General features: G+C 40.5%; 1 protein-coding gene across 2 annotated transcripts; it reads left to right on the top strand.

The window, feature by feature from the left end:
• Positions 1–237: 237 nt before the first annotated feature.
• LOC139766517 (uncharacterized) lies at positions 238–19,164 on the top strand. 2 transcript variants are annotated; one of them, XM_071695245.1, is made up of 11 exons: positions 238–368; positions 1,888–2,051; positions 4,318–4,466; positions 6,880–7,039; positions 9,845–9,975; positions 10,601–10,824; positions 12,259–12,356; positions 13,664–13,812; positions 14,689–15,117; positions 15,300–15,453; positions 16,697–19,164. In XM_071695245.1, the coding sequence occupies exons 1-11, from the start codon at positions 316–318 to the stop codon at positions 17,047–17,049; spliced, it is 2,064 nt and encodes a 687-aa protein (XP_071551346.1). In that variant the 5' UTR covers positions 238–315; the 3' UTR covers positions 17,050–19,164. The 2 variants fall into 2 exon arrangements, with proteins under 2 accessions (XP_071551346.1, XP_071551347.1); XM_071695246.1 differs by lacking the exon at positions 238–368 and adding an exon at positions 546–667.
• Positions 19,165–26,796: the final 7,632 nt, after the last annotated feature.

Raw genomic sequence — 26,796 nt, 5'->3', positions numbered from 1 at the left:
GGAAACGGTTAGTTCCCAAAGATATAAACGGTAATCAATCCTTAACCTTCATTGATAAATTTAAGAATTGCAATTGCTTTAACCCTCCAAAGTAACATACTTTCATTATTGTACAGAATTACCTTCTATAATTCTTTAATCTGCATAGCATGTGTGTTTTTCTCATATATTATCATTATTTATGTATAATGGAGTACAGAAATTACCATAAAGAACGTAAGAATGCATCAATGACGTCAAAAAATCCGGTTCCAGAAACGGCAGGGCTGCGAACGCCTCTGTTCTCCCGAACATGTTTAACGCATTAACGGCGTCATGGCTGTGGATCCGCTGGCAATGGATCCGCTAGAAATAAGCTACAAAATCCCGTAAGTTCCCTCTAAAGCACCCAAATGTCTATATAATACGATAGTGCATTTCACCTTGAAGGACTTGGTATCATGGCGGTGATAATGTGACTTGAAATGGGGATAAAAGGTGATATTTTCTCGTAAGATTTGGCGGGCGTATGGCCCCGTGTGAGTAGACAAAGTTGTGAGCCAGTGGCTGGCGCTTCCTGTCCACAACATGGACCAGTTCCACTCGTCGTACATCACTCCTTGCCTTCATAGCCTCGCCAGAAACATGACCAGGGGAATTTCAGACAAAGTGATGAAGCCACTGCTGGGTAAATATGAAAGGTGGAGGAGGTCACGGAAATTACCGTGGAAGTGGAGGAAGAAGACTGGAGCAATGGAGGCTCAAGTTTTTAGTGGTGGTGGGTTGGGTCTGGATATGAATATGGAGCTGCCAACCAATATATCTTATTCTATACCGTCAGAAACAACTTGAATCATAATGTAGAAAGTTTAGAGAGTTGTAGTTTAGAGTAAATATTACCTAGAGACGTAAATGATGCAAAGACTAGATGTCTAAAAATAAAATATGAATTACGAGAATCATGGAACTGTAATGTATGTTGTAGTAATTATATGGAGTTAGATAACACTGGCAATAACGCATCAAGACCATAAATTACATAAGGGAACTTTAAACATTATTATGTTGGTTGATCAAGTAAACATTAACATGAAACTTTGGTTGATCAAATTGGATAAAACATTGGTTAATCAAAATTAGATTAAACATGGATCAAATGGTAAGATTAAACATTGGTTGATCATATAATGGGATAAAGATGGTTGATCAAGCAGTAACATAAATCACATTGATCAAACGGAGATAAAGCGTTAGTTAATCAAATATAATGATAAAGCTTTGGTTAATCAGACTAAGATAAACCATTGGTCGTTCAAATAGTGAAATAAACCATTGGTTGATTAAACATTGATCAAACAGGTAGATAAACCATTGGTTGATCAAACAGTATGATAAAACGTAGACTGATCAAATATTAGGATCAAACATTGGTTAAATGAAATATAAAGGTAAACCATAATTCATTTTCTTTTCAGTAATCTGCTGAACTATTTTTTTTTTTTTTATTTTGATGGTACATGCTGGAAGACTTAGCTGCGTAGTAATAACTGAGTGAGTGCTATATTGAATGCATCCTATGCATTCTTCTTTCATAAAGTACAATGATTATTTTTCTCTCATGCATGTGCTTTTTCCAGATGGTCATTTGTTCGTGGTTGTTCAATTTGCTCTTCAGTTTTACCAACAGATTATGAATGCAAGTGGAGAAAGATTTTTTTTTAAAGAGATCATCAAAGAAAATATAAGGGAGTGGAACTGGAAATAGGATGAAGCAAGAACAAGTGCAAGATGGGGTGCAGGAGTGTGGTATAATGCAACTGTATGGTTTGCTTGTTGAAGATGAAATTAGTGAGCACTTAGTAAGAGATAAGTAGACCTTCTTGTTTACTTTCGTCTTTGATTTTACAGGGCCGGACACCAACTTGCTTGTTACAGTTGCAATGCAGTATTTAAAGATGTATTGTCTGCAGCAGACCATACCATGTTGTGTGTTGAACCTCCAACCACCCTGAAGAAGCTTGAAAGTCCAGGAAAGAGAAGAAATGATTCCTCTAGAGTCAAGATACCAAGACGTAAGTGGAACTGCATTGTACCATAGGTTGTAGTTTTGAAGTAATGGCTGTCATTAGCACTTAGGGTTTTTTGTGTCTTAAGGTCATAGAAAGGAGGTTTAAGAGATGTTAGAGAGAAATCATTTTTCTTTTTTCATTTATGCCACTGAGTAGCTGTTTTGCCTTTGATTACCAAATCATTTTGAAAACATGCTGTTAGGCCTGTTTAAAATGCTCTGCATGTGGCATGGCTGCAGTGCATTTTTTGTACATATTACTTTATATTACTGTACACAATAAGCTAATTACTCATAGGATCTCAGCAACCTTTCATTTACTCTCCCAAACACTGTAATGTCACAGCTTAGCTGATGTGGTCCCGTATTGTGTGCATCTCCTCCACTCGTTCTTTCCTTTGCTCACATGAGCACTAGTTCAATCGATAGAAAGGTTTACTTCTTTAAAGGATAAATCACCTGACAGCTCCCTCCATGAATTTCATGTTTTTGCCATTACTGGTGCATCTGGTAAACAGATCTTGTCAATAGCAGCTTATAAAGTCATATCACAGTAGGATAGCTTAGAACAAGACCCCAGGCACAAAGATCCCGTATCTCAACCAATGTATTGTGACATGGAGATAACAAGTTAGAAGACATATTTCCAGAGGGAGTTCTTTTGGTACTTCTTGGGGTTTGTCCTTTTATAAACTTAGCCAGGGCTTCATTTGATGTAAGTTCCCATAACAGTTTATCTTTGCAGATGTGTTCTTGACCTTTGAGTCAAGACCATCTTGTAAGGCTGTGCTGTCTGTAGGGTAAATGAAGTTAGACCCCATAGTCAAAGACCCCATACCCTGGTTTGTGCATTGATGATATTTTAGTGAAACTTTTCAGAGTGTGGTAGTTTCTCATGAGCTTGTTCCTCTCGGAGAACCTCAGTAAGGCTTGTTTGCCTTCACTGCATGGAATACTAAAAATGTTGAGAGTGTACTGATTAAAACTTGCTTAGGTTAAGATCATCTAATATTTTTATGTCATCATTGGGGTACTGTATTAGTATAAACCCCTCATCCGTATATAATGTGGCTCAACCTGTGTACTGATGATACACCAAGGATATTAATTTGAAGGGCATTTGAAAGTTGAAACTTTAGAAGCATCAGCCAAAAGCATACCACAGGTGGATGATGGACCCTCATGCAAACAGATTACAAGAACACAAGGGCAGTGTCCAAAAACATGAGAGAGCAGCAACATTAGAGCATACAGAAAAAGGTAGATGGAAGGCCTTTGATTCCATTGTAGATAATAGAAAAGTGAAGGATGGCCCACCCAAGATGTGGATCCAGTATATACTTTGGTAAATAAAACCCTAGTAGCTATGAAATAGTTGCTAACAAGAAAAATGATTATATACTTTGGTAAATAAAACCCTAGTAGCTATGAAATAGTTGCTAACAAGAAAAATGATTATGGGTCTATAAAACACTCCTAACATTTGGGAAGTAGACTTTATGGTAGTGAATGTGTGGGAATTCTTTGGTAGAGTGGAGGATATGGTTGTATATTAATTATCTTAAACTACTTGGGTTGAGTGATGTAAGATGAACCTTACTGATTTTGATAAGTAGAGGCTTATATAGGAGAGGCATTGTGTTTGAAATATTTAATAATTGCAAGGGTTGACAAAGAAAATATCATTTGAAAATTTGATCTTTTGCCACAGAAGTTGATCATGTAATTGATACGTAACATTTAACAGTGACATGTATATGTATATATATTTAGATATAAGTATTGAATATGGAAGTAAATAACAAAGTGAAGATGGGAGAGACTGATAATTTTGATTGGGTTTATGATACTGGAGAGTTGGATAGATCTAGGAGTTAGGGAATGTGTAATACAAATGGCACTGGAGGATAGGATGACAGAGGAGGATGTTTAAGAAAAAAGACCATAAACCTTACTGCTTATAGTGGTTTAGCAGATGCTTTATAACTCAACAGCTTTGTTCATGAGTGAAGTATGAATATGTTGTCTATGGTTAGGATGATGAAGAGAGCATTTGTAATGAGTTGTAAGTTTGAAAAGCTGGAACAAAAGGCAAAAATTATGTGATAGTGGATATTTGCTGTTACATGAATATATGCAAAAGATTGTACATGTTCCACTTGACCTATGATGTGGTTGATGATTCATTTAATGTATATAGAGACTTCAGTAAGCTCATTAGAAGATATTGGTCTGACATGTTTTAAAGCATGTGAACATTTTTCTTACAGCGCCAAGAACCTGGAGTCGGGAGTATGAAGCAATATTCCTGCAGTGTATGAGGGACAATGTTGAAATCATTGGACAGGCAAAAGCTAAAATTGGCAAAAGACCATATACAATTGTGATGGAAGAAGTAACTAGGCAGCTTCAGGAATCTGTATGTTGATCCCTAGATTTTTGTCTAAGTGATAATATTATAATGATTTATTATTACCTAGTGCCTACAGCCTCTCATTTTGCTTACACATATCTTCAACTTGCATGCATTGTGGTAAATAGTCTTATCCACATTTATATAAGTACTTCATAATTTCTCAATGTGCACACATGCTTTGTCAAGTAAGAGTGATGTCACTTCTCGTCATCACTCTTTTGCTTAATTTGCCTCCATTATACATATTTAAAAACCATCTGGTATCATCATCAATGGTACCACAGTCCCTGACTGTTCCTAAACAATTTATTCACAATATCTGTATCTCTTTTTCAGTCTATCTCTTTTCCTTGTACAGAAGGTTGCACATGAGCAAAAGATAGGATCTACTGAAAGGCACATTAACATTATTCATAATTTGGTACAGAGGTTAAAAATTATGCAGAAATGACCATGCTTTTATTAATATTTACTCTCAGCTTTCTTCTTTCACTATCTCTCTCCCAAACTCAGACACCAAAATCTGCTGTTTCTGACAGCAGCTCTGTGTCATCAGCAAACAGTAACTGACTCATCTCCCAAGCATTCCCACCTGATACACTACATACCAGTCCCTCTCCCCAAAACCCTTGCATTTGCCTTCCCAACCACACCATCCATAAACTTTGAACAGCTATGGTGACATCACACACACGTACTACAGACTCACCTTCACCTGGAACCATTAACCCTCCTCTCTGCTTACTCATACTTTTACATTTAACTCTCAATAAAATCTCTTCTGTTGTTAATAGCTTTTCTCCCACACCATATATTCCAAAAACCCACAGCGCATCTTTATCAGCCATATCATATGCTTTTTTCAGATCCATAAATGCTCCATACAAATCAAAAAGATTAGTTATTAATTGCATAAACGCACAAACCTGTATCTGTAGTGTTACTTCTCTAGATCTGCACCAGTTAATCATTAACCTACCATCTTGCATGATCATGACATCTTAAATGGATTTTATCCATTCATCTTTCTTAGATTTTTATTATATTTTCCTCTTTTTTTATTACTTTAGCATTATTACACAAATGAATGTTGTTCATTCTGACAGATAGGTAGTAAAGGAGTACTGAGACTAGCATTATTACACAAATGAATTTTGCTCATTCTGACAGATAGGTAGTAAAGCAGTAGTGAGACATGACCTACTTATCAGAATTTAATTCTCAACATTTCGGCATTTTGTTCCTCAGGAAAATTTGACACTGTCTCACATGGGGTTTTATACTGTGCAACTGGATCACTGCCTGGATGCAGAGGGGCAGTGCTCTCTGATTGGTCAGTTCCTCTTGCCTGCCCACTCACATTTGACAAAGCTCTGCCCACCAGTCTAGCCACCACTGTCACATGTCTGTCGCTCCCTGCTACTGTATTGATGATGTCCTCTAGTAAAATGTAGGCTGCTACCACTGCCTCTCTCCTTTGGATAATTTGTGCCTCCTTCCCTCTGGGGAGATGTCCTGCTTGTTCTGCATCTTCATCAATGGGAAGAGGCATAACTTATCCACTAAGGCTTGGACAGACATAGGAAAAAAGTGGTGAATTACCCTATATTTTATTAAAGGACAACAGCTGCTCTTGGGCAACATCGACAGCTAGACTTGTGGTTAGAGCATAATCAAGTGTAAGCAAGCAGGCAAGAGGAACTGACCAATCATGGAATGCCACACCACAGTGACGAGGAACTCGAACTAGTAACATTGTATATAACCCCCTGTAAGTCACTTCTGCATCATATTTTCCTTAGGAAGAAAATTGTTGAAATGTTGAGAATTAAATCCTGAATAGCAACTCATGTCTCATTACCACCATTCTATATAACTTTACCACACAAGTAATCAGTTTAAGGTGCTCTTATTTTTTACAAAGCTAGATCCATGAAGACTAAGGCTTATGTCCAGAAAGTAGATAAGGGGTAAGCCATCCAGTGAACATGTTTTTGCATACTCTACACTATTCATCTGGGCTCTCAGTGCACTTCCAGTGCTAAATCCTTGAATGGCTCTGCTCTTAGATTCTACTTTTACATACCATCCTTACTTATCTTTACACCCAGATTTCTATACCCTTTCTCATGTTTTGATTTTTCTTCATCCAGATTTCATTTTGAAATGTCACCACCCATATTTTTCAGCACCAAGAATCTTTGTCTTTCATGCATTTCATTTCAGTATCCTCCTCATACTGAGATGAGAGCAACTTAGGTTTCTACCCAACTGCTTATCTGGTTTGGCTAGCAGAACAACATCATTTGCTTACAGTAACTGTGGTAGATTTCATGCTATTGCATCTTGGTTTAACTAGTCCCTGTAATTTTCCATTGAATTGATAGCCCTGTTAATGTATTAAAGTATCTTTCAGATTGGGGAATGGGTTAACCGAAAAGCTGTTGTAAAGAAGTGGTTAAGTTTACAACGGCGTGCCAGGAATTATGATGTGCTTCACAAGAAGAATGAAATGCTAGGTTATCTCAATCTTGACCCTCCAGAATTTTATGGATCTATTAAAGAAATTGAAAAAGGTGAGATCATGTGAAACTCATTAACTCTAATGTAACAGCTACTAAACTTTAGATATAGTAATCACCCAGAACTTTAAAGTTTCAGAAGAGATCCAATTCTGGGTCACCAGACATATTTTGTGTTTTGAAATATGTCCCAAGCATTCTTGCATACTGTCTATCCATACCAGGTGTTGTAACTTCAGTAGAGCACCATCTTACACCTCCGCAGACAGTGGGGATCATTTGAGTAGTAAATCCTCAGTGTTGTTGTGTTTATGGTGTAATGGGCATGAGGGATGTTGGAATATGTAGAAATGGTGTTTGTAATTGTGTAGGGATGGGTGGTTTCCAAAATGTATACAGGAAAATGAAACGTGTTTGTCAGAGGAGTGTAGCTTCTGATGGGTGTATGTCTTGTGCATCGTTCTGAGAGCGCTATTTTGTGTAGTTTTGTGTCTTTGGTATATTTGCTTTGAGAGGGTAGAACACCAGGTTGGTAAGGTGTAGTTTAAAAGGCAGCAGATGAATTTTTTGTAAAGGATGTTTAGAGATCCTTTTTCACATCCACATCTTGTACCAGTTAGTGTTCTGAGACTATTTAGTTCGTGTTGCTTTTTTGTTGATGTTGATGTGGGGAGTGAATGTCATGTGTGTTATATGTGATGCCTGGAATGGTCTTTGTTCAGTGGGAGTTGATATCTTTTTAAGGTGACTATGAAGGATTTGAGGTGGGTTCATGTCTGTCTGGAGTTAAAAGAGTGATTGAGAACCTCTTTGGAGATACAGACATTCTGAGTGACCCATTGTTCCAGTTATGTAATATAGTGCTGCTCATTTGTTGTTGTTATTGTGGTGTGAGGGTGTTGTGATTGTGAGGCTATTTGCTTATAATAAGATCTTCATGTTGTGGTTTGCTTGAGGTAATTAGATGTCTTATAGGAAGATATTGAAAAGGATTGGAGAAAGAAGTGCTCCTGGGGAACTCCATTATAGAGTTCAAGTGTGTTAGAGGTGAAGCCATTGTGAGTGACGATGCCATGGCAGCTGGCTCTGAAATTTGCTAATCACTTTTTTCCTTGTTGTGAAGGATGGTATCAAGTATTGCCTCTAAAACTGCACAGGAGAGGGGGCTGTGGTTGGTTCAATCCATCTTGGATGTGATGTATGAGTCACCCCATCCATGCACAAATTAAACAACCAGGGGGACATCACACACCCCTGCCACAGACCAACCTTCACCAGGAACCAATCACTCTCCTCACTTTCTACTCGTACAAATTCCTTACACCAGGTCGATAAAAACTCACTGCTGGCAGCTGACCTCCCACACCATATACTCTTAAGCCCTTCCACAAAGCTTCTCCATCAATACTCATATGCCTTCTCCAGTTCCATAAATGCTATGTGCAAATCCATCTGTTTTTGTAAGTATTTCTCTCATTCTTCAAAGCAAACACCTGATCCACACATCCTCCACCACACCTGAAACCACACTGCTCCTCCCCAATGTGATGCTTTGTACATGCCTTCACCCTCTCAATCAATACCCTTCCATACAATTTTCCAGGAATGCTCAACAAACTTATGCCTCTGTAGTTTGAACATTCACCTTCGTCCCCTTTGCCTTTGTATAGTGGCACTATACATGCATTCTGCTTATCCTCAGGCACTTCATTAAGATCCATAATACATTGAATATCCTTACCAACCTGTCAGCATCACAATTGCCCCCTTTCTTAATGAATTCAACTGCAACACCATCCAAACCAGCTGCTTGCTGGATTTCATCTTCCATAAGGCTTTCAATACCTCTTCTCTCTTCACTGAACCACTCTCCCTGACTCTCTCACTTTGCACACCACCCTGACCAAAACACCCTTCATCTGCAGGTGGGCAGATTAGAGGAAAATGTGTGGTGTGAGGTTGTTTGATCGAATAGATAATGAAAGGGTAAGAGAGATGTGTGGTAATAAAAAGAGTTGGTTGAGAGAGCAAAAGAGGGTGTTTTGAAATGGTTTGATCACATGGAGAGAGTGAGTGTGGAAAGATTGACAAAGAAGATATGTGTGTCAGAGGTAGAGGGAATGAGGAGAAGTGGGAGACCAAATTGTAGGTGGAAAGATGGGGTGAAAAAGATTTTGAGCGATCGGGACCTGAACATGCAGGAGGGTGAAAGGCGTGCAAGGAATAAAGTGAATTGGAATGATGTGGTATACCGGGGTCCATATGCTGTCAATGGATTGAACCAGGGCATGTGAAGTGTCTGGGATAAACCATATAAAGTTTTGTGGGGCCTGGATGTGGAAAGGGAGCTGTGTTTTTGGTGCATCATACATGACAGCTAGAGACTGAGTGTGAACAAATGTGGCCTTTGTTTTCTTTTCCTAGTGCTACCTCACGTGCATGTGGGGGGAGAGGGTTGTCATTTCATGTGTGATGGGTTGGCGACAGGAATGAATAAAGGCAGAAAGTATGAATTATGTACATGTGTATATATGTATATGTCTGTGTATGTATATATGTGTATACATTGAAATGTATAGGTATGTATATGTGCTGTGTGTGGACGTGTATGTATATACATGTGTATGTGGGTGGGCTGGTGCCATTCTTTCGTCTGTTTCTTTGCGCTACCTCGCTAATGCAGGAGACAGCGACAAAGTAATGATAATAATGCTAAAAGCTTTGCTTTGAAACTGCAAGATCCCCATAAAATGAAGCCTGAGTTTGTATGATTAGAAAATTATGTTTATGTATGATGTCAATAATTCCTTTCTTAGGTCCATAGAATGGATCAGGTGTATATAATCTTTTTCATTTCAGAAATTGATAATGTGAAAATGAGAGTGCTGAAGAAATTGAATAGCAGGACAATAAAGGATGGAACAGTGGATGAGGCTATAGCGGAAGATGCTCATGACAACTGTAATACCAATATGATCCAGGAATGCAAGGTAATGAGATTTTGATTATCCATAAATTGATTGGAAATCAAATCATGTTTTGTAGAGGTGATGGGATACCCTGAGGTATGAACACTGTTCCTCTGAAAACTTGTGATTGTTCATTGTCACAAGAATTACTGAAAGATATAATGTCAGTTTGCAGCACAGGGAAGGGTTGCCATTGGAGATGTAACCTATTGCTAGGGAACATGTCTATGGAAGATTATCTAGCAAAGTGCAGGTGGTCAGAATTAAAGCTTTAGAAACATTTCTAAGGGGCTAGGAAAGTAGAAGGAGCTTGGAATGAAAAAGTTAGAGAGATATGGTTGCAGGAAAGGAATGACTGTTATATGGTTTGACAGCATGCTGTGGGCATTTGGAAAGAACAGAAATAGGAATTTAGACAAAAAATGTGTATTTCAGTAAAATAAGCAGAAACAGGTGAAAGATGAAACAAGAATAAGGTAGGGGTAGAGAGTGAGATGAGTGTTGTGATGGAATTATCAAAAAGTGTACAGAAAATTCTGATTGGAAGATTTTTTGGGGGTACTGGTTTATGTAAGGTACATATTTCAAAAAGTCTTGTACTTTAACCAGTCAATAGCAGGAAATATAAAAGAATTTCTCCTTTTAGGTGGAGGCCGACGGAGAGTATGTTGTGGGTGCTAGTCCACAAGAGCGAAGATGCATAGAGGTGATTGACATAGGGAATACAATGATCAGGAAGGACATCGTTCTTTCAATATTAAACCGTATAGAGCAGGACCGTGCAGGTCCAGCTGAAGTTGCTCACGAATTTGGCATTGACGAATTCTTCTTAGACCTGATCAAGCAGAAGAAGGAGTTTATATTACAAGGGTAATATATATATTTGCTGAGTTACATTTTTATATAGAGTGTAGCAGTTTTCTTCCATTGTACAAAAGATGGTAGATGACATTTTTATTCTTTTTGATTTATGAAATGGTGCACAAGAAACATAAAAACAGTATTTTGCTTAAGCTTTAACCATTCCTAGGAAAAAGATATGATCTACCAGATTGGCCATTCCTGAGTACTCAAGTCACATTCACTCGCATACAGGCTGTTGGCTTGCAGTCCACAAATAATCAGTCTCTTCATCTTACACTTAACATTTGAGAGCAAGTAAAGCTCACAACATGTTCATAATTCTCAATTTTTCTTCAGCGAATGCTACGCACTAGCCCAGCCTTTGAGAATTTTCATTGTAAGAACTCCCCCTCCCCAGCATGCATCCGAGTTTTATTCTGACTGACCATTTTTTAGTAACCAGCTTTATTATATGATTCTGTAATTATTCTTTACCTTTTATTTAAGATTCTCTTGTTCATATTCCATCATTTTTATTAATGTATATCTTTTTTCCCAGTCAAATGTACAGATGATCATAAGTCGCATAGTTCGTAAGTAGGGGAGAGCCTGTACTCAAAAGTTAGTACTTTTCTTTGACTTCTTGACACAATTTCCTTTATAAACATAGACTTGTGTCTTTTGATGGATATGTAAATCTACCACTTAACAGAATGAACTTACTATACTGAGTACCACTCTGGCATCTAACTTATCTTGAATACCTCACATTACTCAAATAGTCTGCTTATTCAGGTGCCACAAATTCTTCTCTTCTAAATAGTTGATTTAATTATACAAAGGATTGATTCCTTCTTGTATGAGGTACTGCTTTCATGTCTTAGGAGTACTTACCTACTAGACTAGATTGAATCTAAAGGAGTGTAGTTTCTCAGCTCTCCCAGTCTGACCTTGCAATTTGACCTGCTTACCTTGAACCTCAGTGTTGTTTCAGTTTCCCCTTTCGCTTCCAAGAGCTGGCTGTATGTGTGACCTCATGATTATCTAGATGCCATTCTTTCGTCTGTTTCCTTGTGCTACCTCGCTAACGCGGGAGACAGCGACAAAGTAAAATAAAATGTGAAATAAATCCTGTTGGTGTGGCATAGGATGGATTTAGGACAGACTTTACATTTTAGAAGACATTTTAAAGTGCAGGATAGGAATTAGATGGACAAAATTAATGTGTGATAGTGATATATTTTATAGAGAGCTACAATGACAACCAAGAGGAAGGTTGTTCGGGATTGAACCTTATGTATAGGGAGGAAAGATTATACAATGTAGGATGTAGATAGACTGATTGATAGAAGTTAAGATTCAGCTTCATTGTTGTGACTGGTAGGCATTTCAAATACTGGTAATATCAGCAGATGGATCTGTTTCATATATCCAAAATTTTTTGCATTTTTTCCATTTCAGAGTTGAAAGATGTTCCCTGTGTCATCTTTTACTTGGTAATAAGAAAGATCTTGTTTCGCATGAACTACAGTGTTTAGGAAGAAATAAATGGACTGGAAGTAAGTAGCTTTTGTTTTATAATATATCTGCAGCTATAGTAGATGGACTTATATATAATACTTTTTGGAATTGGAAGCAAGAAAGGATTTTGGGTAAAGAATGTACAGTACAATGATTTCTGTAAGTGTTTATTAGATATCTTACAAAATGAATATTCTTATATGTGATATTCATGTTAGGGGAAATATGGATATGTTTGAAGGTTTTGTATTCCTGTCAGTATTGTATAGATATGAGTCTTGGGACTTGAATGGAGAAGAAAGGAAGAGGGTGGACATTTTAGAAATGTGTAAGACAGGGTGATCTGTTAAAGACTGACAGTGGTAGTAAGTAGAGTATGATTGAAAGGGTTCAGATATAGGGAGATGATGGGCAAAGAAAGAGTGACTTGGAGGGTCTACATGATGGAAATGGAGGGAAGAAGGGAAGTATCTACCTACCCATGACAAGAGGGTTAACCTTAGAATAGTCTTTTGGGCTTGGCTGTGGATGAGGGGCTATTGTTTTAGTACATTATACATGACAATTGCATAGTGGATGTGTGCAAATGAGGCTGTTGTTCATCTTTCTGATGCCACCTTGGTAAAATTGATGAAGCCTTTGTGTATGATGGTAATGATTATAACAAACATATAACACCTAGAAGCTGTCTCAAGTATGTAGAACACTCTGTTAGGGGTTACTGTGTAATCAGACCTTAGTCTGTGGCCCTTATTTCTGAAGTTCTTAAAATCTGCAGTTGCTTTTCCCCTAAATTTTAGATCTTTTGTAATGTACTGGTATTTGATATAAGGAGGTCAGAAATTCGCTTGAATTCTACAAAGCATGGAAGTTTGTTAATCCACAGTTGATGCTATTTGAATTGATGAATAGGTTAAGTAAATGAAGTCCATTTGAAATGTTTTTTTAGGAGTACAGTATTGCATGTTGAGTAAGTGCTTGCCACTCCATATGTAGTGATTAAATGTCTAATCCAAGAAATTTATATTTTGTGGAAAACATTTCTCTGCATACTGAGGAGTACATTTTGCTATTCTTCTCACCGTCTGTGATTCAGACAGGTCAGGTCTGGGTGCTGGATTTACGGGCTTTGGAACTGGTGTAAATTTAATGAACATGAATCATAATTATTGTGCTAAGAGAGTGCTCATTGAAGTGTTCTGAAGTGTTCACATTCCTTTGTATTTTAGAATTCTGTTTCAGAGATCTTTTTACACATCAACACATGGTATGAAGTTGCATGTCATTTTATTATCATTGCGCAATAATATGCCTCTTGTAATCTAAGCCAGTTTTTCTACACTAGGTCTTCCAGATGATGAAAATGAAGAGGATAGCAATTTCCAGTTCCTTCCAGCCACAGTGGATCGATTAGTTCAGCTTGTGATAGATACTAACCCTCGTCAAAATAGAAGAAATACTTGGAAAAAGATAACTTTCCATCTCTCAAGCCTTGTAAGTTGTCTGCTTTGTTTTATGTCATTACAATTCATTTTCTGGGATATGTATGGTACTAGGTAGAGGTTTGATCTGTTCACATCCTGTTTTTTTTTTTCTCTCATGTTAAGGAGAGGTTTATTTTGGAAGGATTTTGATATCTTTTCACACTTAGATTATGGCCACTCCTTGAAGCTGTGTAGATTATTCTTCTATGTTTTATTTTCATATGTCATCTTCCAATACTTTATGTTTCTGTAAATATGAGTGTTAAGACTTTTATTTTGGGCATGATGAAACAATAAACTGTTCTTTCATTTCTGTTTATGTATGACATAGTCTCATACATCAATTTTCTCTACTAGAATTTTAGTTTTATGTTGATTGTAGCATAGGTATGTGATGATTTCTTGGATCAGACTGTACTTTCCCTCTTAGAGCATAGGAAAAGCATTATGGACAAACAAAATGGGCATGTTAAGTTGCTGTTTTATACTTTACAAGTTTCTCTTTACTTTGTGGTATTACATCCTTGCAGTAATTGATGGATTACACTCTCTTAAGGCTAAAGAGTTGAAATATCTTAGTTTAACTTAATCAATATGTAATTTTTTTACTGATTGCCGCTAGACTGCCTGGATGTTATGCCACAAGTGGAAAGTCATCTTTGGCAAGGCTTTATCATCATTGATGGATGAAAAGGAGTACATTCTTGAGGAACTTCTCACTTCAGGAAAGTCCATCATTTTCGTGCCACTTATTGTAATGCAGCCTTGAAGTTGTAGGAGCCTCATAAAAGGGGTCATAAGATTATATATGATATGTTTCTTATGTCTTTATTATTCTTCATATAGTGACCAGGACTTCAAACTTATTTTCATCAATCTGTTACAGCAAGAGGGTGTGACAATGAAACGATGTCACCAGAAGTGGCGCAACCTTGTTAACCAGTGTAGATCTTATGAGCAACTGGAGAAATGGGCCAAAGCTCACAACTACACCCACTCCAGACCTCTGCCTGATTATTACAACCTGATTATGCCATATATCAATGCTTGTGAAGCAAGGAAAGGTCGTCCATCCTTTGATGCAATTCGAAAGTTTGTATCAACAAGCAACGATAGTGGAAGAGAAGATGAAGGTAATGGTGATGACTCCAATGATTTCAATGAAGTTGGCCATGAGGACATTGAAGACGGTACAGCAGATTTTGAAGCAGGTGAATTAAATGAATCCTGTGAGCATAGCGGTGTGCTTCCCACCACGATGAAAGCATCTGCCAAATCAAAATCCTCACCTGAAAATCCAATAAGAGTGGTGAATGTGAGTAGTAGATGGGCCCTACCAGGAGATATTTTGTTGCGTATATTTATAGATGATAGATGTTTTCGATACTGTATTTTTTATTTAGTTCATAGCAGTGTTGTATTTAAGTTAGGTGAAGTAAAACTGTATACCTGTAATATATGAGTGTATAGATATCTAATTATCTTCTGTTTTTTCAGCCATCCCATATGCCTCAAAGAAAGTTTATTGGAGAACAGAACTCAGACAACATTCATGTGGAAAGTGGTAATGATATAAACGTAGCACTTGATACTGTCAAGGAGCAGTCAAACCACATAAATAAATTAGAAAACAAGCTTGATAATGCATTAGGTAAATATGATTTTGGTTATTAAGCTTTTATAGGAGCTATAGACTAGATGGATGGTATCATCAGTGCCATTTCACTACATGCACATTAAGGGTAATAGTGTCTTTTGTTCCACTGCAGAAGTTCATTTGAATCTGCAGAAATGAATTATGCACATGACACAATGGTACCCTCTTCCTCATCTTTTTGCTGAATTGTTCAGATTCCTTTTCTGTAAACAGTGAATATTCAGTCATAGATATATCAGCCCAAATGCTAAATCCTGTACTTAGGGATGTAACTCTTGTGTACACTCAGGGACTGCATCATTAATGTAAATAATTCATACACTTTCTGTAAAATTTTTATATCAGTCATTTCCTTTTTTCTTCCTTTTTTCCAGGTATTGAAGTATGATATACTCACTTGTTATTATACAGATGGATATATGCTGAGAGAGAATAGACTAGGGCCAGGGGTATTTCATATGAAGATGCAAGGGAAGTGGATGGGCATAGAATGCAATGGAAGCATTTCATGTATGGTGGTGTTGGTGGAGACATTAGTCTGATTAAACAAATTTAGTGTGTTAAATGATAATGTAAAAAGTGTATTTGTGGAAATTCATGTTACACTTTTACACCATGGACATGTTTTCAGGATGTGTATGAGTGATGTTCACACACACCTTACCTTCTTGATAAAAACTCTACATTGCTTCCGATAACTTTTTTCCCACACCTAATTTTCATAACACCCACAAAGCATTTCTGTCAACCCTATGATATGCTTTCTGCAGATCCATAAATGATACATGCAGATCTTCCAGTTTCTTTTAAGTATTTCTCTCTCACATTCTTTGAAACAAATTCCTGATCTACACATCCTTTACCACTCTTGAAACGACATTGCTCCTCCTCAGTCTGCTGCTTTGTGCATGCTACCACACTCTTAGTCACCACTTTTCCTATACAAGTAACTAGGTACATTCCAAGTTTTCTCTCTGTTATTTGAACATTCATCTTTATTCCCTGTGCATTTACTCAGTGATAGTATAAAGGCATTCTTCCAATATTCAGGCACCTCACCATGATCCACACACACATTAAAATCCTGACTAACCATTCAACAACACAGTCAACTCCTCTCTTTAGAAATTGATCTACATTACCATTTACTCAAGCTGCTTTGCCATATTTCATCTTACTGCAAGGCTTTCACCATGTTTAAAGTATATATTTATATATTTTATTTTTTTCAACACAGTTCTGTTGAGAGATTTGTCAAGAGAAAATCTGCGCCTAACCAGATTGGTAGAAGCAAGACAAGATCCAAACATTGCAGTCATTGGGGAGAAGATCAGTAAGCTTGCGCAGATACAGTCAGATGTACAGAAGCAAACTGGGAAACAGTTTGAGAAGATGATGGCCATGTGGGAGCGTCATCATCAAGAGAACCAAGCTACACTCAAGGCACTTACCACCGAGATAGGCCGAAAAAATGTAGCTAAAGTAGTTATAGCCAAACCTGGAGATCAGATATGTAATAAAAAGACAGCAGAACCAGAGAATCAATTGCCAGAGAAAAGAATAAAAAGAAGAAAAATCATAAATGACTAGAAACATAATCACATTTAAATCTTCACAAAATTAGTGAACTTGATATACTGGAAAATATCCCAGAAATGTACTGAAATATATGGGAGAAATACAGTAGCTGTGACTGATGTAACACATGATATATAGTTTTCCTTAGAAATGACGTACTCTTTAAAAGCACAAAGGTCATAACTGTGGGCTACAGTTGGCCACTAAATGATGACTGCCACCACCTGCTATTTCAGATGGTGTAAGCTTGTGCTACAGAAAACTATACTGCATGTTGTTTGGTGACTATGTTTTTTTGATAAGTTGAATATATTCATACATTAGTATATTGAACATTAAGTGGGGGATACTGTTTTGAATGGTAACAGCAGTAGGATCATAACCTCAAGATTATAGCAACCTTATCTTAGAATGTTGATGAAAATTATTTAAAATGGGTGGATATCGTAGGTGGGACCTGGTCTTCATATAAAGTAACCACCTGTAGGTGAATCTTGAGCAACTATTGGTAATTTTGTGTATTTGATCTTCTGTCTATCTGTATTTTTGATGCCCATTCCTTCTGGGAACTCCTTCAAGGGAATGACCACAGCTAAAGAATTTCCTTAACTGATGAACTCAAGTGCTGCTTCTGAGCCTGTAGTGCCTAACCCTTAACAGGCCACTGCCAGAGGGCAGCTCGAGCACAGTGTTTCCAGAGACTTCTATCTAATGTTCCTATCTATGACTTCTACCTAACGTTCCAACGTACTACTTCTTAATGCTCCTGCCTTATATTCCTACATACTTTTTCTGTTTATTGCTCTTACCTTTTTACCAGAGGGCAGGGCTGGTGCTTAGCTCTCACTGCAGGAATATGTAGAGCTATGAAAGATGAATTGTGAAAGTTAAGTGTTGTCAAGTGTTATGCTTGATAAGGAAAGATTTTATGTTTGTGGACTGAATGCCAGCAATTTACATGTAGGTGAGGTAGAAAAAAGGACAGCTACCTGGGTCAGAGTGCAGTTTAACATCCACTGGAGTGCTGGCTCACTATGCAACTGTCACTGACCCTCCTGATACCCAGTCAGGTAATGCCAGAAACATACCTCCCTGGTTTAATCAGTGGCTGCATTTGATCTTTCCCATGTACATTGGAAAGGTTTGTGTGATGAAAGATAAAAGAAGGAAACTGGACTTTGGTAATTGTTGAACATATAAGAGGTTTGATTATGTTGCATATAGCAGGAATCTGACCATAGATCAATGCAAAGGATCCCATAATGAAAATGGCTTGCTCTATGGTGCCTCCAAGCAGAGACCTTGCCATGTGAATGTGCCAAGTCTGTAGTGTTGAAATCTTAGGACAAAGCAAGATGTAGTCTCATTTTTGGTAACAGGATGTGCTTTGTTCTTTATGGGAATTATAACTGCTCCTCATTATGTAATAGAATATTAATTTTGTTTCAGGAGCACATTACAGCTGGTGCTTAAAGAAGCATTAATTCATACATATTTATCCATAAGAATAGGACTGACTCAGTGCATTTGAGATTTGACAACTTGCTGTAGAGTTTGATAAATCTTGACTGTGGTGTTGTCCATAAATTTTATGCAAATTGATTTTTCCACTCTGTGCAAGTATCCATCCATGGGAAATATTATTACAAAGATTAGTTTTAATTGAAATTTGTTTTCAATGTAATATCACATGCACACACACACACACACACACACACACACACACACACACACACACACATATCCTATTACTTCTTTGTGCATCCTAGTAAAGGCGACACCTTTGTTCTATGAAACATGCGTATCAGCTCTTCTAAAGTCTGAAACCCATCTGAATAGATAGCAAAATTAAAGTGATATGAATTTGTGAAATTCTTTTTGATTTGGGAAATGCCATGTCTTGATATAACCTTGGTATCTAGATAGCACATGATGCTGATAAGGGCCATGTTTGGATGTCATCTTTTTGATTGGGAGAATAACTTCAAACACAATAGTCGGAAGTATTCTACTTTGTTCAGAGACATAAGCAGGTGTATATAATGACCATCTGAACCAGAAATGTGGGGACACCCTGAAAGTACAGTTGTATGATACCTCCTTTTTACATAAAATTATTTAGCAAGTTACCCAGTTTTCGTGACCTAATATTGGCTGTTGTTACAGCAATAGATGACTTGACATTATTTGTAACGGAAACATTTTCTAGATTCAGATTCATGATTTGATTTTGTATTAGAGAATCATAACCCCTTTTACGTGATGTATTGTTGTGCCAGTATGAATCAGAAATCTTGAAAAAATTCTGAAAAAAAAATTTATTTAGTGCTTTTGACATGTTTTACTTACAATATACTTATCACAGTTCTGTATAAGGAGGAATGTGTGCGTGTGTATGTGTGTGTGTGGGGGGGGGGGGAAGGATGTTTAAAGCTTAATTTTTTGCAAAACCAATAAGGAGTTGGTTGAGTGAAACTGCTAAAATGCATGGTAACAGGCAAAAAGAAGGGATTGGGCTTGACTAAGTATAACAATACTTTTTTTTTTTTCCATACTATTCGCCATCTCCCATGTTAGCGAGGTAGCATTAAGAACAGAGGACTGAGCCTTTGAGGGAAATCCTCACTTGGCCCCCTTCTCTGTTTCTTCTTTTGGAAAATCAAAAACGAGAGGGGAGGATTTGCAGCCCCCCCATTCCCTCCCTTTAGTCGCCTTCTATGACACAGGGAACACGTGGGAAGTATTCTTTCTCCCTTATCCCAGAATACTATTGCTAGGAATATATATTCTACATCAGTGAGAAGGAGAAAATACTGTACTTGGAAATCAGAATCTCTGAACCTCACGTTGATTTACACGTAAGGCAAGGTCATGGTGCATTTGTAGTGTATGTTTTAGAGAAGCTGTTAACACCAATATATTTTGAAAGAGCATGTTACATGCCTGAGGAAGTGTGTGTCAGCAGAAAACATCATCACTGGATCAAACAAGATACATGGTGAGTGCTATGAGCTAGCCTTGTCCCAGGCAGAAATCTTATCATTGGTACTCAGACGAGATCTCAGAATGAGCATGTTCACAATTTCAGATCAAAATGGAATTCTGTTTGATTAAAGCACTGAAGTATGGACAATGTTTCAATCATAAATATTTTTGCTTTTTTTTGCAGTGATCAACATGGCACAGGCAGTCTTGCCCGAAAGGCCATCTTAGGTGAATGAATAATGTGACAGAAAAGGAATTAGAGATTGATCAGGGCTCTACAGATGTTTGTAGACCTGATTCTTATAGCTAGAAGGGTTATAGGAAAAGGGAAAGATAAGATGGAGAGGATTCCACAGCTTAGCTCTTTCAGGAAATAAAGAGGTATCGTAACAGTCAGCCCTTGAGAGGCTGGTCTTCACACACAAACTTAGGGTTAGGGAAGCAACACTCAGATATGGCATACCTTGAGTTCAGTCCTTGTGGGTAGGGATGCATGCAGACTGCTCGCAACAACAACGGTCAATGATACCCATAGAAGAGACAGAGCAACAATCAGTACTGTGTCGTACAGAAAGTGATGGTTGAAGAAGGTGATCCCTGCCACAATCATTATCCTTCCCTCTAGCCCATCCCTGCTTCCATTACCTTCCCTCCCAACATCATCATCCTTGCCTACATCACCATCCCTGCTGCCATCACCATCCTAGCCACATCATCATGTCTGCCTTAGTTGACCTCACCATCCACATCAATCACCGTCACCATCCCAGCCACATCACCATATTTGAAACCATCCCAGCCATATCACCATCTCTGCCACCATCATCCCTGTCACCATCATCCCTGCCTCCATCATCCCTGCCTCCATCATCCCTGCTCCCATCATTCTGCCGCCATCATCCCTGCCTCCATCATTATTCCTGCCACCATCATCATCCCTACCATCGTCACCATCATTGCCATGGTTATCCTTGGGCTAAGGAAGTCAGATGAGGGGGACTGGGTTTCGATGGGGAGGACAGGAATGGCGTGAGATGGGAAGGTCAGGGGATGAATAGGGAAAAAGCGAGAAGGACAGAGATGGGGTAAAGTGGAGTGGAGAGGCGTTGAGTTGGCTGGAGAAGAGAGAGAGCTAGGGTGTGGTGGGGAGAGGGGCGGGTGGGAGAGCGCCGCCAGTAGCTGGGGAGGAGGCCGACCTGGCGGGCCACACTACCACCCACGTCATGACTCACTGTCTCACGCCTCCCCACGCTGCCTCCGCCTTGGAGGAGGGAGACATGTTTTGCCATAGGGAGGGTGGAGGTAAGGACCTCCCAGACCCCAGCTATGGTGGTCAGGCCACCTGCCCTTCCCCAGTGTGCCCATCCACCCTCCACCGCCGCTCCCACACCTTCTCGGACCACGAGACCCTCCTTATGACCGCCCACGCCAGCCGCCAGGACGACAACGACGACGACCACCACCACAGCAATGAGGGAGTATGGTCGTGTGCGACCGAGGGTCAGGGGTCGTCCAGCTCCAGCAGCGACGACCTCTCTGAGGGGAGTAGTTGCAGTGTCTCCTTGCCTTCCACTGACCACAGCAAGTCCCCCTCCCACTACTTACCCCAGGACGACGACGTTGTAGACGAGAAAGGTCGTGGCTGGGTGAGGCTGCGGCGTGCCCTGTCCTGCCTCAACCTGCGGCTGCCGCTGGGGGAGAGGGCGCAACCCGTCCAGCGCATCCTGCGGCCCCCACGTCGCCGCCAGACCATGAGGGGCCTGAGTGGCCTCACCATCGACGTGGCCAACCAGTGGTCCTCCAGTGGCCCCACAGACGGCTAGTGTAACCCCAGTGTCCTCACAGACGGCTGATGTAACCCCAGTGTCCCCACAGACGGCTGATGTAACCCCAGTGTCCCCACAGACGGCTGATGTAACCCCAGTGTCCCCACAGACGGCTGATGTAACCCCAGTGTCCCCACAGACGGCTAGTACAACCCCAGTGTCCCCACAGAAGGCTAGTACAACCCCAGTGGCCATACAAGGGGCTAGTGCTTTCCCATTGGTCTGACAGTGGCCTCACGGACGATAGTGTATCTCCGGTTGCCCCACGGACGACCAAGGCATCCCCAGTGTTCTCCATAGGTCCCCACGGACATTAGGTACCTCCCTAGTGGCCACACGGGCGGCTATTGTGTCCCCGATGGTCCTCCAGTGACTCCACGGTGACAAGTGCCTCCCAGTGGTCCTCCATTATACCCACTGGCGTGTAATGTGATCCTCCGGTGTTGCCACGGGTGGCAAATGCCTCCTTCAGAGTCCCCCAAGGACGGCAGGTTTATCCCCAGTGGTCCACAGACGGTTGTGGCTCTCCACTGGCCGCAGGTCGGCTCGTGTAACCCCAGCGGCCCACGGGCGAGTATTTCCAGTGGTCTGCCAGTGGCCTTACGGGCGGCTGATGTGTCCCCAGTGATCCTTTAGTGGCCCCACGGACGACCAGTGGCCCCCCACGGGTGGGTAAATGTGACCCAAATGGCTCTCCGGACGGCTAGTGTGACCCCAAAGTCCCCTCCCTCCTCCTCCACGGACGACTGTGGTCCTGTGGACGGCTAATGTGACCTCTGGGCCTTTAGTGACCCTTGGACACCTAGTGTGTCCTCAATTGGTCCCACGGATGGTTAGCGTGTTCCTGGCAAAATCACGGACTGATGATATGGCCCACGGAACGGCTAGTGCATCTCCAGTGGCCTCAAGGACGGCTAGTACATCCCCAGTGGCCTCATGTATGGCCACTGCGTCCCCTAGTGGACTCACGGACGGCTAGTACATTCCCAGTGGCCTCACGGACGACTAAGACATCCCCAGTAGCCTTGCAGACGACGAGTGCCTCCCCAGTGACCCCACGGATGGCTAGTGTATCTCCAGTGGTCTCACGGACGGTTACTGCGTACCCCGTGGCCTCGCGAATGATTAGTGTATCCCCATTGGACTCACGGACAGCTACTGCATCCCCAATGGTCTCACGAATGGCTAGTGCATCCCCAATGGTCTCACGGGCGGCTATTGCATCTTCAGTGGCCTCATGGACGACCAGGACATCCCCAGTGATCCTTCAGTGGCACAATTTGCCAGTACATCCCAGAGTTCTTCCTGTGGTTCCACAAACAAACAGTGCGTCTCCAGTGGTTCTCCAGGGGGCCACCAAGAACGGCAGGTGTTTTCCTAGTGGCTCCACAGAGACGTATTTCCCCAGTGACCCCCAAGGAGAGCTAGTGTGTGACTCCAATGGTTCTAGTGTCCCAACGGACGGCGAGTATGTCCCCAGTAGCCTTACTAATTGTTAGTGCCATCCCAGTGGCTCAATTGACGGCCAGTACATCCACAGTGGTTTTCCAGTGGCCACGAATTGTCATTCCGTTCCCAGTGTTGTCTTGAATGACAACTGCGTCCTGCGTTGTCATCCAGTGGCCCTACGGACTGTTAGTACTTCTTAAGTGGCTCAACAGACGGCTAGTGTATCCTCATTGGTCTTCCAGTGGCAACACGGACGGCTAGTGCGTCCCCTGTGGTCCCACGGACGGCTAGTGCGTCCCCAGTTGTCCTCCAGTTGCAAGGACAGTTGGTGCGTCCTTTGTGGCCCTCCAGTGGCCCAACGGTTGTCTAGTGCGTCCCCAGTGTTTCTCCAGTGAGCACACGGACGGCTAGTGCATCCGCAGTAGCCCCACACATGCTGTATGTCTCCAGTGGCCCAACGGACGGCTAGTACGTCCCCAGTGGTTCTTCAGTGGCTGCATGGACTGTAAGTGCGTCTCCAATGTCCTTGTAGGTGGTGTCCCCTGTGGTCTTCCAGTGGCTCCTCAGGTACCTCAAGCTTCTCCGGTGGTCCTCCAGTGATTTTACAGTGTTCCTAGAGGTGATAGGGTCCACAGTGGTGGTACCAACCTGACGGCAGCTGGGGGCCCCAGTGGTGGTATACGCCACTGCCACTACCCACACTGTCCTCCATCACACGTTGCTGTACACGCAGAATATGTTAATGGGACATATATACAGATTTTACAACCTAATATGAGACAAATGTTACCCATATATATATATGAGGCTATACACATAATGAAAATAGTCCACTGTGTCTCATTTTTCCTTATGGTCCCTCGCACCACTTGGTGGATCACGTACTGTCAAGGCTTATCTACCTTTCTCCAAGACAGATAAATATGGCCACACTGTGATCCATTGGGGTTGTGTCATTTTCTCCAGGTAATTTACATAGTCAAATGTAGGGGATCAGCAGATGTTTATATAATTTATTTCACCATGAAGTATATCTAACAGAACCTTTGATACAATTATGACAGAAAAATTTTGGATATTCCTGTCACCCCAGTAACTATATTCTGTTTAAGTCTACCACTTATATAACAGCATTTCTTGACATTTTCTCTTATGTTACTTTTGAAGAAAATGAATTATATTCTTAGAGGCTTAACTACATTGGGTAAATTATGATTAACCTTAATGTGTGACAATATTGTTTTTAACAGCACAACAGCCACAGCCCAGTCCTATTTTTAACATGTTAAATGTTGGAACAGTCGCACATGCTAAAGAAAAAAAAACTATATCGCCTTAAGAAATAAAAAAGAGCATTTCGCCCAAATGCATCCATAAGTACACACATTTCCATGTGATAGACATCTATGATCACTGAGCAACGAAATGGCTGATGAGAATATTCACATGATCACGTTAAATTTGATCTGATTTGTTTCATTTCAAATGAAATAAAAAGAGTAATTGATCTTACCCATCAAGACTATCTTTGAAATGGCTTTTCTATCTTTATCTTACGAAGACAACATATCACACTAACAATATATGATGATTTCTACCACCTTACCATTATGACACCATTATCACCACCCTAAACTGGTATTACGATTACAGCCAACCTGACACCATAATGTGGTCATATCTACTCAAACTATACAACGTTTATCAACACATGAACAACATCATACAATTACCACTACCCTAACACCATACCACAATTACCACCACCCTAACACCATACCACAATTACCACCACCCTAACACCATATCGCAATTACCACCACCATGCTATCGTTACCACCACTACCGTATAATGCTTACCACCACCCTAACACCATACTACGATTACCACCATCTTCGCACAATATTATAATTACCACCACTTTATCACCATATTATGATCACCACCACCCTCACACCATCTACGATTATCACATACCCAACACCATACTACAATTATCACCACCTGATTATTATCATCAGCTTAATATTTGACTTCGATTACCACCACTCAACACAGCACCACCTCCACGCTTAACCACACCATCACCTACCACAACCACCATCCCACAATCAGCACAACCACCCAACCACCATCCACCATAACCACCATCCACAAGCCAACTACGACCTTTTTAGTGACCAGGAAGCAGCGGTGGCGGCGGCGGGCAGAGGAGGTAAGTCTGGCGACAAATATGCTCAGCCACTCGTCACCCCTGTCATCCCTACTCAGGATTCAGGTCATGGAACCCCACGTCTGACCATGAAGCAGCACGGGTCTCCATGACGTATTGAGCCACACATACTGACGTGCTGACGATGACGGGTGATGATGATCATGATAGACTCCTTGACTGATGATAGACAGGAGGAGGTTATATGCTGACGTGTTGATGGTCGGGGTGTCGTGCTGACGATGTGCTGAAGGCCAGTCATCATGCCCTGATGGTGGTGGGGGCTGGCTGTCATGCTGACGATGTGCTCAGGCAGAATAAATTGTTGACGATGTGCTGATGTAATGTTGTCAGGTAATGGCCAAGAGAATACACGAAAGAGTGTGACTCGGTGTTTGTCTAGGGAGTGTGGTTTCTGATGAGTGTATTTCTGGTGGACTGGAATTTAAGAGTGAGATGGTAGGTCGGTTGTTTAGTACAGGTCAGATGACCTGTGTGGGTAGTTTGTCAATATCATACTGGTTGGATGTGTGGGGGATCTGTGAGGGAGGTAATGACGTCATACCCTGTTCTCTGTAACGACACTAGCAGCTGATAAGACTGAAGCCTAGATCGCCAGTGTGTTTTTTTAATGTTATATGATGGGTCAACTTAGGTAGTGGCTTTAGGTTGTTACTCATTAGAATAGGTCATCTGAGGGAATAGCTATTTGCTACCCATTAGGGTATGTCAGCCCAAGGGAAAGCTTAAATTTTTTACTCATTAGAACAAGTCAGCTTAAGGAATTACTTTATGTTGTTACTCCTTAGGATAGGTCAGGTTAGGGAATGGGTTTTAGATGTTACTCATTAAGACAGGTCAGCTTAAGTAATAAGCTTAACCTGTTATTTAATGCTTTAAGTCAGCTGAGTTGCAGGCCCTATTATGTCTGTTGTACAAACAAAAATGTTGAACTTGGGTATCTAGTTGTATTTAATGATTATCGACTGTCTAGTAGTCATTAAGCCACGAATCGTTGTATACAAGTTAAATATTATTTCATGCTTCGCCGTTTTCCGCGTCAGCAGAGTAGCGCCAGGACCCGACGAAGAATGACCTCATTTGCATACACGTACTCTCTAGTTCAAATGCATGATACTCCGACATCAGAACGTTGTATCCTCAGTCAAGCCTCACACACCTTTCCTATATCAAAAAGAAGTATGTTATGTGGTGGTTTGGATCCCCAGGATCATTAAGGCGTCTCGTTACTTTCACTACTAAAAAAAATCTTTAATGCCTTTTTT

Source organism: Panulirus ornatus, chromosome 58, assembly GCF_036320965.1.
Source record: "Panulirus ornatus isolate Po-2019 chromosome 58, ASM3632096v1, whole genome shotgun sequence".
In the NCBI taxonomy this organism is placed as follows: domain Eukaryota; kingdom Metazoa; phylum Arthropoda; class Malacostraca; order Decapoda; family Palinuridae; genus Panulirus; species Panulirus ornatus.
The sequence above is the reverse complement of the archived record's forward strand: the minus strand, read 5'-3'. Positions and strand labels throughout refer to the sequence as shown.